The sequence below is a fragment of the Talpa europaea genome (assembly GCF_964194135.1).
Source record: "Talpa europaea genome assembly, chromosome: 8".
Classification (NCBI taxonomy): Eukaryota; Metazoa; Chordata; class Mammalia; order Eulipotyphla; family Talpidae; genus Talpa; species Talpa europaea.
The window spans coordinates 85,532,469-85,546,629 of record NC_140075.1 but is presented as its reverse complement, the minus strand read 5'-3'; the positions used below and the strand labels follow the sequence as shown (position 1 = coordinate 85,546,629).

Below are 14,161 nucleotides of genomic sequence, written 5' to 3'. Positions count from 1 at the left end.
AGGATAGGGGGAAATACAACCTTGCTTTTCATTTTATTGTTTGGCAACTAATTGATTTTTAATTTGTTTTTTTAAGAACTGTATTAACTTCTTAGCAGCTATCTGATTTTCTGCTGGGAAGGCGGGGAGAGAGGGAATAATTTGAATAGCGCAGGTGAGTCTGCCCAAATTAACTGGAAAATGGGATTTACTGTTCCCCCAAGTCTCAGTTTCTGCACACTGCTCATCAGTCAATTTACACTTCACACTCACCACTCAGGTGAATTACACAATCCCATTGTATACCACATGCGTCATGCTCACTGGGTGATAGAGAATTTCTAAGACTAATTTCACCTGTTCCCATTCCCCCCCCCATGCTAACTTTAGAACCTAATCCCTGCTATTTTATTCCAAAGAGAAAAGCAAAATATTTAGTAGAGCCTTCTAATTTCTTATTTATAGCTCATTTTAATTCAAAAACCATATTTAGACAAGAAGTCCCAAAGCTAATTTATTCTGAAGCCTGTTCTCTACAAACTACAAAGCAGATGGGGAGGTCTTGGGGAGGGGAGAGGAAGACTGGACCACCTCTCACAAGCACTATTGCGGTGTACAATGCCAGCCCACTCCCTTCCCAGCCACCAACTCCAGTGGGTCTTCTCCTCTCCAAAGTAATGCCAAGGTCATGCAAAACACCTACGATTGGGTGGTTTTGCTTAAACTAGTAAGGTGTAAACACACTCGAATTCACCCAAGGGTGCATAACCACAATGTTTGTTCTTCCCATGAGACTGTGCAAACACTAGCTGTGACCACAAATGTAGGAATGGCATGTGTATCAATAGGAGAGACTGAACATTTCCCATACAGGTACTTGCACCAACTCCAAGGTTGCAACACTAGCTTGTCTGAATCCAGAGGAAAAACAGGAATAGAAACTATCAGATTCCCTGCATGCCAGGCGCTGTGCGACGTAGAGAATGCATTTAATTACAGCACTGTTCCTGGCAGTAAGAGCTAGAAAACATCAGCTCTTATTATTGGTGCAGCTGCGGTGTACTGCAAGGAGGTTTTGGTGCAGATTGGCTTTACCTGCCCTTGAAACTCCTGTGGAATGGAGTTTGCTTACTCAATTTGCTTAATTGGGCAATTAAGTTTGCAATTAAGGGCATGGAATATACCTTTAATACTGGGAATACCCAGTGACCGAGCCCAGTCCACAAAGGTTGGCAGGGAGGCTCTGACAAGTCCAAGCTAGAAGGGGTTGACAGAACCCAGGAGGGCAACTTCTAGATCCTGGGTTAACCATTGTCCACAGTCTTTTGCAGTTAGAAAGCCCAAAGCAGCCTGCTGCCAAGGGAACTACTGGCAACAATGAAGCCCATATCATACCAAATGCTCAACTGACAGAAACAGCTGCCTGGTAGAATTGGGATTGCTGTGGGGGCATCCCTAGCCAAGAATGCTCCCATGAGACCAGCTGCAGTCAGAAAGACCAACATCCTAGATCCTTTCATCCCCTCTCCCCCTCCAGATTTCTCAATGAAAGGTACCTAAATGGGGCCTGGAGGAGGTGGGTAGAACAGGTTGGGAGTCCCAAAGGAGGTGCCTCCTAGCAATGTGCTCAGGCAGGGGATGTGGTCAGTTTTGCAGAAACCCTTTTCTTGTGGCCATTTTTAATGTGAGAATCATTTTAAAAAGGTCTGAAAATAAAATTTTAATATTAGTCCATTGTCCATTTCCAGTTCACCCCTTCCTTGGTATCTGATATCATCCACCAGGCAGGGAACAAAGCCAAACTGCCCCAAAGATGGCAGAGCCTCTGACTCCCAGATTTCTTTGGTTCTTTTCTGTCAAATTGAAGAGGACCAGGTGTTATTCAGAAGTTCTGCAAAAAAGCTTAAGGGGACAGTTTTCTCTACTTGTTAAGCCTAAGAGTCTCCAGCAGTGCAGGAAGGGAGGTAGTGCTGCAGTGCTGTGGGAAATGAAAGTGGGCTGCTTTTCCCAGCTTGGCACTAGGGGGCTCTGATGCACAGCAACATATCCCTAAAGGGAAAGCTACACTGGACTATAAAAGAAGATGGTGGTGGTGGTGGTGGTGATGTTTGTACCCTCCAGTGCCACCTGCTAAAAATCTTTCCTGCACCCAGAGAGCTCTGGGAACTGGGTGCTGCCACAAAGTTCAAAGGGGTCATCAGTGATTTCTGAGACCCCTCAAATTATATGTCAAGATGGGTTGGAGCATTCTTAATAATCCTGTGTCCCACAAGAAAACCAGATTTGGATTGGCCAACTTGGGAAAACTCACTGAGAATTGCTTATCCTGTGTGTCTACCCTGGGCAACTTTAGAACCAAGAGCCAACACCAGTGACAACCAACATTTACTGAACACTTTCCACTTGCAAGCCGTACTCTAAGTCCCGTTTCCTTTAATCCTAAAGTAGGATTCAAAACTATCAGGAAGGTACACTGAGATTGCCAATTTAGCGCAAACCACAGGGAAAGAGGACAAGCATTGCAAACTTTAGTCCAGGGGACTCTGACATAGTGTAGCATTTTCCAACATACCTCTGAGGCGTGTCATGAGGAAGGACATGGTCACCTTGAAGAAAAAGCAAGGTCTTCTTCACTTTTCCTGGATTGTGTCACAGACACATCGATAAGCCTGTAGCTTCGGTCTAGCATGGTAGTTATCATTAATTCATGGGCCTGAAAGAAGCAGAATTATTCAGCACTGAGAGACACTGTGTTCGCTTTCAGTACACCCTTTCCAGCAAGGAGCAGCTACTACCTAAGGATGAGGGCAAAAGCAGCCAAGGACTCCAATTTGGAAGTTCCTGTGATCTACCTCAGTCACAGGAGAACGAGCTTGACCCAGCTCCAGTCCTGCACCACTTTGCTTAGAAGGACTGACCAAAGTCTACTCAACCTTTATATCTTTCTTCTTAGGGATCAGCCCATTCCCATCAGCCCCTCCTCCAGAACATTTACCACTGCATCTTCAGAGTGTAAGCCTGCAGTTTACACTACTCACAAGGCTTTTTGGTGGGTACTTGACTTCAAGCCAACTTAGTTTTCAGATACTCCACTGCAGCTTTGTGGGGCCCCCCACACCTTCCAGCCCTACTGAGCATTGCATGACCACAGGCCTGAGTTCGTCCTTAATGACTTCTTAATTATGCCAAGTTGTAATATCATCCTAGGTATTACCTCATGCAACTTGAAATACAATGGGTGTTGTTCTCTCAAAATAAGTATTTAAAGGGTTACAAAAGGGTAAACTCCAATGTTAAGCAAATGAAAATGGTCTCTCTTTGATGGCAGAAAAAATTTCTCTCTCCTTACCCTCCAGCAATTCAAAAAAAAGAAATCTAAATTCTCATGATTAGATTCACAACATCCTTCGATATTACCCACCAAAGAGAGGAAAAAATCTGCAAGACTCGGGTTCCATTTAAGATGCATATTTTTATTGAAGTTAAAAAAATTGTAACCAGACAAAGAATAAAGTAGACGAGAATGTTATAATCTGACTATATAATATTCTGTCATTCTTAGTGGATCACTAAAATATAACAAAAGGATTGTTCTCTATGCTAATTTTAAGGTTGTCCAGTTAAACCATTATTTGGTATCCTTTCAACAGGTTAACCTCTTAACTATTTAGAGTTTCTTCTGAGAAACATTCATATATTATACAGTAAACATTCATAGTTTATTTGGGAAACATTCAAAGTTTATACAGGATGTACAAATTTGAGACGAGACAATAAAAAAACAGACATTTGTAGCCGCAACACTATTCTAGCTGCATTGTGGTGATTACGTTGTTCAGCTGTCCATTATATACAACTGGATTTAAGAGCATTATTTACAGAGGGGCCAAAAGCACTCATCTAAAGTAAAGGCGCTCGGGTTTAATGTGCACTTTCACAGCCCTATGAAAACACAACCTATATACACTGTAAACACCACAGGGCATGAAATCCATTTCCAACCACAAACATCAATCTCACACAGGATCAAGCATACAAGCTCTAGGGTAAGGTGCCTGACTTTTGTAAGCATACTTTTCATCCAAGAGTGCTGCTATTCTTTTCACAGGACACTATTCACTTATTTAAAATAATGGTGCCAGTGCTCCAAACATTTCTGGAACCCCTTTTGAGGGCTTGCTTACGCAGTCTGCCGTGAACTCTTCCAAATGTCCTTGATGGTGGCAAGTCTTCATCCTTTGGGGATGGATTTGATTTGGGAGAACAGGCATAGTTATTCACAGCCAAGTGAATCAAACTGTAGAATACCACCCTGGATCAAGTGTGAGGTGCAACTATAAAACAATGAGACCAACTGTCTTGCACAGTTTGTAAATTAAGTTTTTAAAAAATGCCTGAGCAATGGCAGTCCTGATGGAATAAGTGCAGATTCCCCAGAGTGATGACGCCAAGAGCAACACTCACCCGAATGGTACAGCTAGGTGGGGGTATGCAGTTTCAAAAAATTGGTCCACTTGTCACCTCACAGCCTTTAGTATTCATCTTCAGTTTCCGTCCCTTTTGTTTTCTTGTGGATTGCTCGATTAAAGCTGTGGCAAGCAGGGACCCAGTGATTGTCATGCAGCCCCAGCTTGCAGCCAGGGAAGCCCTTCTGAGACCGATGGCAGCACATCCAGTACCCTGGCCCGTAGGGCAATGCCTGGCAATAAGGCTTGGGGTGCCACCGGCATAAGGACACATCCCCTTTCACATATTTTTTCTTGCACTGCTTGCAAGGATCCTCTCTGTAACGTGGGTCTCGAACCCAGCGAGAATCTGCTGGCCTGATGTTGTAGTATTCAATGATAAACTTGAAGTAGCAGCAGGTACATTTAAGAGCCACGAGACTCTTGGTAGGAAGTAACCTGAAGATTTTCACCATAATGTGATGGGGTAGAAAAGCCATGTATTGCTGAGGCTCCAAAAGCTGCTGGATTTTAAACCTGGTCTCCAAAAAGTCATGAGACACCTGCTTCTTCCAACTGGATGCCTCAAGTACCCCTGAGGTACTTTCCACAGGAGAGGCTGGTTGGACAAACGAATCAGCTGAAACACTTTTTTCCTCAGATGCACTGTCACTCTCAGCAACATTTTCAAGCTGGCTGGCTTCGGGAGACTCTTCTGTGCTTTCATTCAACTGGGAACAGTCCAACTGATGTTGACCAGGTGGCCAAAAAAACAACATCCCTGGAAGTGGGTCTTCACAGGACTTTACACCAGAAGGCTGGTCTTTCTCTACCTTGGACACAGTGATACTAATGCACAAAGATTCTTTTCTTCTCTGATCAGGATTTTTGCTAGCAAGTGGCACAAGCTCTCTACTCACACAATCAACAGCATCTGTGGGCAATTCGATGGCTTGGGGACAAGTGCGAGAAGGAAAAGGTGACCCAACAAGTTCCTCTGTCATTTCCACATCATACCTATTGCTGTTTTTCACAGCAGTTTGCTGATCTGGCTCTAATTCTGCACTGTCCATGTGGAAACTCACACCTGCCAGCAATGAGGGGCAGCCTCCAGGAGCACTGTCCCAGGTCTGGTCCCCCTTAGAAGAATGATGGTCAGCTCTTGAGGGGCTACAGTCCACAGAAACAGATCCCACAGGATTCACCTGAGAGTCAGGAGCCTCCGAAGCGCCTTTGTCTGTTTTGCCTTCATCAGCCTGAGTGCCATTTGCAAGCAACACCCGGCCGACATTTCGACGGAAGCTGTTGTTCCTGGAGAGGCTCCCAGGTTCACGTTGGCTCTGCCGCTTTAGGCACTCAGACTCCAGTCTGGCTACCATGTCAAGGACACGGATCGGCTCACTCTGTGGTTCACCAACCTCAGGATTTCCCCTTTCAGTAGCTTCTTCACACGCTACTAGAGCGGAGAAGGGTTCGGAGGCTGGGGGCACACCTCTGGACTGCCCAGAAAACCTTACCACAGGTGAATTAGTGCAGTTTTTCGCACAACTGGCTAATAGAGCACTGGCTCTTTGCTCAAGGAAGGCAACCATCTGTATGACAGACAGAGGCCTCCCAGCATAGAGGCCGTCCCCAGTGTCACTCACGTAATGCACAGAACAGTGCTCAATGCCACATGCAAAAGGCTCAGGCTGGTAGCACCGGCTGTTGACTTCCCTCATCCTTTCCAATTGTATTTTGGCTTTTTTAAGATCCCCTGATTTTTTCCTTCTTTTAGTAGCTCTCCCATCAATATCCCAGGAACTTTTTATTTTCATAGATCCTATCCTATTACTACACTGGTGGGCTGCAAAAAATGCAATTTTCTCCTTGGTATTTCCTGGTTTTACAACAGCCCAGATATCAAGCGGACCTTCCCCTTCTTCACCCTGGTGGATTGTTGCAGATGGGACATTCTTCTTGGTTTTAACATTCAAGTTGCTCTCTACAGGACTCTTCCCACTCATACTGCACAGAACATTTGGAGAAAGGATCCCAAAAGGTTTTCGAGTTGATGCTTTACCAAGAGAAGCTGAAGAAAAGACACTTGGCTTCATGTAGCTAGTTTTGCATTTTTCATCATGTATAGCTTTTTCGTGGCTCACAGGAGTTTTCAAACTTTCCTTGCTGGTTTCCACAGGTTGTACTTTCTTCTGGAGTTTCCAATATGGCTTGAGGTGCATAACAGAGGCTCTATAGGAAGAAAGACCACATTTGATTAAGAAATTGATCATATTTTTAGAAAACTTTTTAAACTTAAACTCAGATGGTTCTAGCAAGGAAATCTGATAGAAAATCCTTATTAACTCTCATTTCATCTCATTTTTAACATAAATATTCAGATTAACAAAAACAATCACTTTCCACGGTGAACAGGACAGAAAGTAAACTGCATTAGTCTGAGTAAATACTAAAAGGACATCAGTTAACATTCTATATATGAACTAAATCTTGAAATGTAAAGAAATCTGAACTTAACTAAAAATATCCCAGTAAGTACAAGGCAGAGTATAAAAGAAAGTATCAAAGAAACTCATCCAATATCCCTAGTACATTAACTACTTTCTAAGTCATCACCAGTGGCATTTTACTGGCTACAAAACAAAATTGTCAAATTGCTTTCTTAACAATTTCTTTACTGTTGACTACTGAGATGTTTGCGATTTTTTACTAGTTTGCATACACTCTGCTCACCTAGTAGTCTGATATAAGCGCTTTACTTTTCTAATTTTCTGTACATATCTTAAATCAAATATAGAACTCATAATCCCTATTACTTATAAAAATCATTTTGATTTAGCTCAGAAAAACAGTGCCTTGTTTTGTCCCCTGATCAGAGGTAGAGATGGGAGCCACTTTAGAAATTAGAGTGAAAGATGTTTACATATAGAGAGGCCTGTGGTCTAGTCGACTCCCTGCCACATGAATAACTGGCTGGACACGATGATTTTACCTTAGAGAAGTCACTTCCTCTTTAGGTCTAAGGTGAAATATTAACTGGAGAGTTGAAATACTAGATTATGTAATGAATGTAGTCAGTTTATATGTCAAAATAGCTCATTGCTACACAGAGCATGCTAAATTGAAGAAAACATGTTTTGTGAGGATGACTGGTAGTCTCCTACAAAATAAACCTACAGACCAAATAAACACCTGCAGTCACACATCAGTGGGAATGAGGAAAGAACCCCAGAGGCTTAAACACAAAGTGTTTTGCCTGTTCTCATCCATGCAGATGCTACTCTATGATGTACATATTGGACAACTCTGCATAGTCTATCTTATTGGCTCCATAAAATTCACCTGCCTGCAATGTGGTAATTACTATGGTAATTACTTTCAGATATGTCTTAATTGTCAAGAATGAAAGTGGCCATCCAAAACAAGTTTACCTTTTATTTCCTAGAGTCCAATCTCAGTAAAAGACAAAATACAGATATGACAGGTAGGGAGAAATCTTTCAATTAACCTGGCACACAGTTATCTTTTAAAATATATCCATGAAAGAGATTAATTTGTTTCTGATCTTTGCTAATTTATATCCTGAATCTGTAGCTATATTCCCCCTATTTTCATTGTAGCATTTTAAATAGCTTTCTACCACTAATTTCATAAGTTAGTCTTACAAAAGGAGCCACCTACAATCCCTCAAGAACAAGATGAAGATAAACAAATAAATGAGCAAATGATAAATGAATAAGAGAGGCACACTTAGTGCTGTCTCTCTGTGTCAATGATTTTCTGGTATTTCATATTCCTTCGACCTGATCTAAGTGAAATGAAAGAAATGGAGACTTGAAAAATTCAATAAATTGTCACATAATGATCTCATTACAGAGTGTCTAGGAATAAATTAAAGCTTCAGCAATGTGTGTGTACCATTCTGCATTGCACACTATGTTCTCTTGTCCTTCTCCCCCACACATTATTTTAAGTGCTATTATTGATAGGCAGGAACATTAAGAAGAAACTAATCTGATTACATAATTTTGTTTACACTTACTAACCTATAAAGCCAGCTCATTACTGACACATTACTAACAGACAAGGTTTCAGCAGGTGTAATACAGGAGATGATCCCAAGGAACAGAAGTGAAAGAAAGCAATAATCAGGGTGACAAGCTTAAGGACAAGGGACCACTCCTTGGGACTCCTAAAGTAGGTAGAACTTTTAGGCAGGGGCTGGAGTCCACCACTGTTGAAGGTTGCCTGGGGTATTAACATTTCCCCTTCCTTTGTTGGACTTGAAGGCCCTAAAGAGGTAAAAAACAGAAAAGTTTTGGCAAGACAGAGAGAAGCTGCAGAAATTGAGTTCTGGAGAAAAGCAGTGGTGGATGAGGGTATAATGCAGGGAACCAGAGGCATCTGCTGCAAAAATACATAAAATAAAAACTTTACTTCTCTAACAGACTATACCAGATGGTGGCGTGTTCCCCACCCCACAGATTCCCACCCCCTCAAACACTGACAGGCACGGTGGAAAGCTCCAGTCAGGTTTCCATGGTTGCCATCTCTTCATCACAATTATATTTTTAAAGTTCTCTATAATAAAGTCCTGCTTTCTTATAATTAAATAAAATGCAGGTTTACAGCACTTGCCTACACATTGTGCCCACAGATACTCACAAAGGTCCTTATAAAAAATTAAGATCTCTGAGCTCACCAACAAAATCAATTTCTGGGACTGGGCCCAGAATCTGTTTTTAACCTTAGATTTAATTTGGAAGGAACTTTAAAGGTCACATTAGCTCTGATGTAACAGTATCAGTTGGGCTCTGGATTTGGGGAGGGGTATAGGGATACCAATTGGAGGTAGAACTGCCCAACCCAAAAAAATCAAGCAGATAGCCCATACAGAAGGATATTCTAACAGTTGGGTAAAGACAGCCCCATTTTCTTAGTTGTCACTCTCTCTAAAGCACAATAAAGTCAATGGCCTTTTTACTGACCACTTTTCCAAGCTCTCTTGTCCCTGGCCCTTAAGCATCACTGTTTCTAAGACCTTTGTAGACCTTTGTAGGCCTTTTCTAGACCATTGTAACTCTTAAGCTATGACCATATGTTGACGACTCTCCAGTAGCTTGATCTCCCTAAACATATTGTACTAACAGCCTAACTGAAGCTGTCATCTTGTCTCTGCTTTACTGTTGCTACCTAAAAGAAAGCCTAACCTATTTATCAAGGTAATGCAAGGTCACAGTACCCATTCCAGTCCACCTATCAGCTTCACACTTGTTTCGCCCTTCCATACTTCACACTTTGGAAGCTTGTTCACAGAACGATTACCAGAGGGCCAGGTAGATGAAAATCAATCATATCATTAAGATACATATTTAATGGCAGCCAAGACCGTAAAACTAATGTAACCGCTTCAAAAAAAAAAAAAAAAAAACTTCCTACTAACCACTACCATTTCCTTCTATCCATTTATCATCAAAAATTTAGTAAACATTCCAAGTTGAAGACTGCTGATGTAATTATGAATAAGACATAGTCACCCCCTTAAGCAAAAGCAAATAGGCAACTACAATAGAACATGGTCCGAGTTACAAAAGAAGGTATGGGTACTAGGAGAGTCAATGGCTGCGGGAAGAGAAAGGAGACAGAAGGAGTGTGAGAGGAGGAGAGGGGACCATCGTCAAGCTCAGTCTTAAGAGTATAGAAACAGGCCAGAGGAAACCTAATTTTCTAAGCTAAGCCCTAAAAAAAGATACATAAAATACTAAGAAATGTATTAGAAAATGAGGCTTTTGGGAAGCTGAGGCTGATGAAAACTCAAGCTAAGGTACTATGAAAGGAGAGAAGTAAATGGATTAGCAAAGAAAAGGCAGGATTTTAGCTACTGATTATAAATGGAAATTGAGGGAGAGGAGTCAAGGATGGGCCCTCATTTTAAGGTTTCAGCACTGGATGAAGAATGAGGTATCTTTTAGTGACAGTGGCTGCACAAACAGACCAAGGTAACCACAGGTAAGTTCACTTTTAAGAAATGTTGTCTGCAAGATAGAGATGACTGGCCAACAGAAATAGGAGGAAAGGAGCAAGACAGCTGTCACAGAAACATTTCAGGGAGGAAAAGCTTTCCTAAACAGAAATTAAAGATGTCTTTTTCTAAAACTTTCATAGTGAACAGGTATTACTATTAAAATCAGGAAAAACATACACAAAAGAAAGCAGCAGTCCGGCCTTTCTGGTGGTACAGGGGGTTGAGATGCAGCCTATGGAGCTGTTCGCAGCCTCCATCCCCCAGCCGGCCAGGGAGCAACCCACATGGTGCAGCAGACCTCTCCTGCCTCACCTCGCCCGCTGCTCCCTTCAGCAGTGTACTTTGGTCAATCTGCCTGTTTTGTTCCCCACTCTGTCTCTGGTAGGTCCTCTCACCCCCCCCCCCCAACACCTCTTGACTGCACCCCAGCTCTTGTATGCATAAATAAATAAATCTTAAAAAAAAAAAAAAAAGGAGCAGTCATTTTAGACCCTATAGAAAGGTCAAATAAAGAATTGTGTTAGTAATGAAGACCCCAGGTGACCCTGCTGTGAGGAAGTGTGGGACAGAGTCCATGGTGGAGGAGGGTCTGGGAGGTGAGAAAGTGAACCACAGCAACTCTTTCACAAAGCTTGGCTGTAAAGGAGAAAAACCTTTGCACATATTTGTGCCTTAAATCCTTTCTAGGAATAAGGTGAGATATAACAATGAATCAATTAAAACTGGAACAATTTTCCTCCAATGAAGACCAAAACACAGCTTTCCAGTAATTCCAGTATTCTTTTTTTTTAAATTTTTTTTTATAGAGGCATGTTTTATTTATTTGTTTGTTTGTTTTTTGTTTCTTTGTTTTGTTTATACATGCACTGGGTACAGTCAGAAGCGCGGGAGGGTGAGAGAATCCACCAGAGCCAGAGCGGGGAGCAGAGCAGGCAGAAGGACCGGACTGCTGAGGGGAGCAGCGGGCAGCAGGAGAGGTCTGCGCGCCATGTGGGAACCTCCTCAGGTGGCCGGGGAGCAGCCGGGGATCGAACCGGCGCCGCAGAGGCCGCGGGCAGGTTCGCAACCCAGCGCTCAACCGCTGCGCCACCAGGGAGGCCCAATTCCAGTATTCTTTTTAAACTTTAACTTCTGATTTTGGCTCCAAAAAGCTGGACAAACTCTCACTTAAAGATAGTATACAATCGCAAAATGAAGATATAGAAGATAATTTAACTTTCTTACTAAAAAAAGTGTTTAGTAAGACACAAAAAATGTTTAAGTGTGAGGAAATAAATGTGTGAGGGACTATCAGAATGAGGTGAAGACCAATCTACCCAACAGGTTATAAGTACAGAACCTTACATGTAAAGCTCATCATAACCTCAAAACAAAAATCCACAAAAGAAACACATAAAAAATTGGAAAGAGAATTCAAACATAATAAAAAAAAGATGTCAAAGCACAAAAAATGAGAATGAGAGAAATAAAAGAACAAACTACAGAAACAGCCAAAAAAAAAAAAAATGAAATGTCAAAAAATACATTTCAATATTACAATTAATGGGCAAAGGAAGGTGGTAGGCTATAAAATCAATATACAAAAATCTGTTGTACTCCTGCATGCAAAGAAAATGAAATTTAAAAACAATCCCACTTACAATCACATCAAAAAGAGATACCCAGGAATAGAAATAACAAAGGAGGTAGGTGAAAGACCTATACAATAAAAACTACAAGACATCATTAGAAGACATAGAACAAAACACAAAGAGATGGAAAGATGTTCCACATTCATGGGTAGGAAGAATTAATATAGTCAAGATGGTCATATTACCAAAATAATATACAGATGCAATGCAATCCCTGTCAAAATTCCAATGATACTTTTTTAAAGAAAATAGAATTAAAAATAATATAATTTTTACTTAAAATGATATGGAGTCATTAGAAACTGGATAGCTAATACAATCTTCAGGGGGAAAACACAAAGGAATGAAGGAATCATATTATCTGACTTCAAACTATACTTCTAAGCAACAGTAATTGAAAGGTATGAGAATAAAAACAGATGCACTAATCAATGAAATAGAATTGTAAGCTCAGAAATAAGCCCACACATGGGCATTCCTGGTGGCGCAGCGGTTGAACGCTGGGCTGCGAAGCTGTCCGCAGCCTCTGCAGCGCCTGTTCGATCCCTGGCCACCATCGAGGGTCCACACAGACCTCTCCTGCCGCGCCCGCTGCTCCTCTCAGACAGACTTCGTCAGTCTGCTGCCTGTTCTGCTCCCTGCTCTGGCTAATTCTCTCACCCTCCTGTGCTTCTGACTGTACCCAGTGCTTGTATAAATAAATAAATCTTAAAGAAAGAAAGAAAGAAAAAAAAGAAAAGAAAAGAAAAGAAAAGAAAAGAAAAGAAAAGAAAAGAAAAGAAAAGAAAAGAAAAGAAAAAAAAAGAAGCCCACATACAGATGAGCATTTAATCTACGACAAAGGAACCATGACCATATAAATGTGAAGAAAAATATCTTCAACAAATGCTTCTGGGAAAACTGGACACATGCAAAAAATGAATTGAATCACTCTTTAATTCCATACACAAAAATATATTCAAAATGGATTAAAAACCTGGAAGACATGAAACCATAAAATACACAGAAGGAAACAAAGGTAAAACACTCCATGATATCATTATAAGATGTATCTTTGGGGACTCGATCCCAACAGTAAGAGGAAATGAAAGCAAAAATAAACAATTGGGACTACATTATGTTAAAGAGCTTCTGCACAGCAAAAGAAAGTATCAGCATAATGAAGAGACAGCCTACGGAATGGGAAAAGATATTTGCATATCATACATCTGATAAGAGATTAATAGCCACAATATATTAAGAACTCACCCAATGAAGCAGCATAAAAACAACCCGACTGAAAAATGGGCAAAAGATCTGAACAGCCATTTCTCCAAAGAGGACCTACAGATGGCCAACAGGTACATAAGAAAATACTCCTCATCACATTATTAGGGAAATACAAATGAAAACCACAATGAGTTATCTTATACTAAGAATGGCTTACATCAAAAAGACTAGTAACAAATGTTGAAAATGGTATTGATGGGAATATAAATTGCTGCAACTCTTTTAAAACCCAGTAAGGCACTTGCTCAAAAAACAAAACAAAACAAAAAAAAAACTACCATATGATCCACCCATCCCACTAATAGCTTAAGAATATGAAATCATTAACTTGAGTTAAATGCACCACAATTTTTTTTTAAAGATTTATTTATTTATGCATACAAGAGCTGGGGTACAGGCCAGAGATGGGGGGATGGGTAGGTGACAGGACCCACCAGAGACAGAGTAGGGAACGGAACAGGCAGACTGACTGAAATATACTGCTGAGGGGAGCAGCGGGCGAGACAAGAGAAGTCTGCTGCACCATGTGGGTTACCCCCTGGCCGGCTGGGGATTGAACTCCTGCTGCAGAAGCTGCGGATTGCTCCATAGTACGGTGCTTAACCCCCTGTGCCACCAGGGAGGCCCATACCACAATGTTTATTCAGCACTATTTGCAAAAGCTAAGCTATGGAATGTTATGACAGGGCCTCCCTGGTGGCGCAGTGGTTGAGCGCTGGGTTGCGAAGCTGCCCGCAGCCTATGTGGCGGCGGTTCAATCCCCGGCTGCTCCCCGGCCACTGGAGGAGGGTCCCGCATGGTGTACAGACCTC

At 41.6% G+C, this 14,161-nt stretch overlaps 1 protein-coding gene across 1 annotated transcript; it reads right to left on the bottom strand.

The window, feature by feature from the left end:
• Positions 1-4,510: 4,510 nt before the first annotated feature.
• Positions 4,511-6,646, bottom strand: FBXO34 (F-box protein 34; the record flags this gene model as incomplete). The annotated part of the gene is made up of 1 exon (XM_084240920.1): positions 4,511-6,646. The coding sequence occupies one exon, from the start codon at positions 6,644-6,646 to the stop codon at positions 4,511-4,513; it is 2,136 nt and encodes a 711-aa protein (XP_084097046.1).
• Between the last annotated feature and the right edge of the window lie 7,515 nt (positions 6,647-14,161).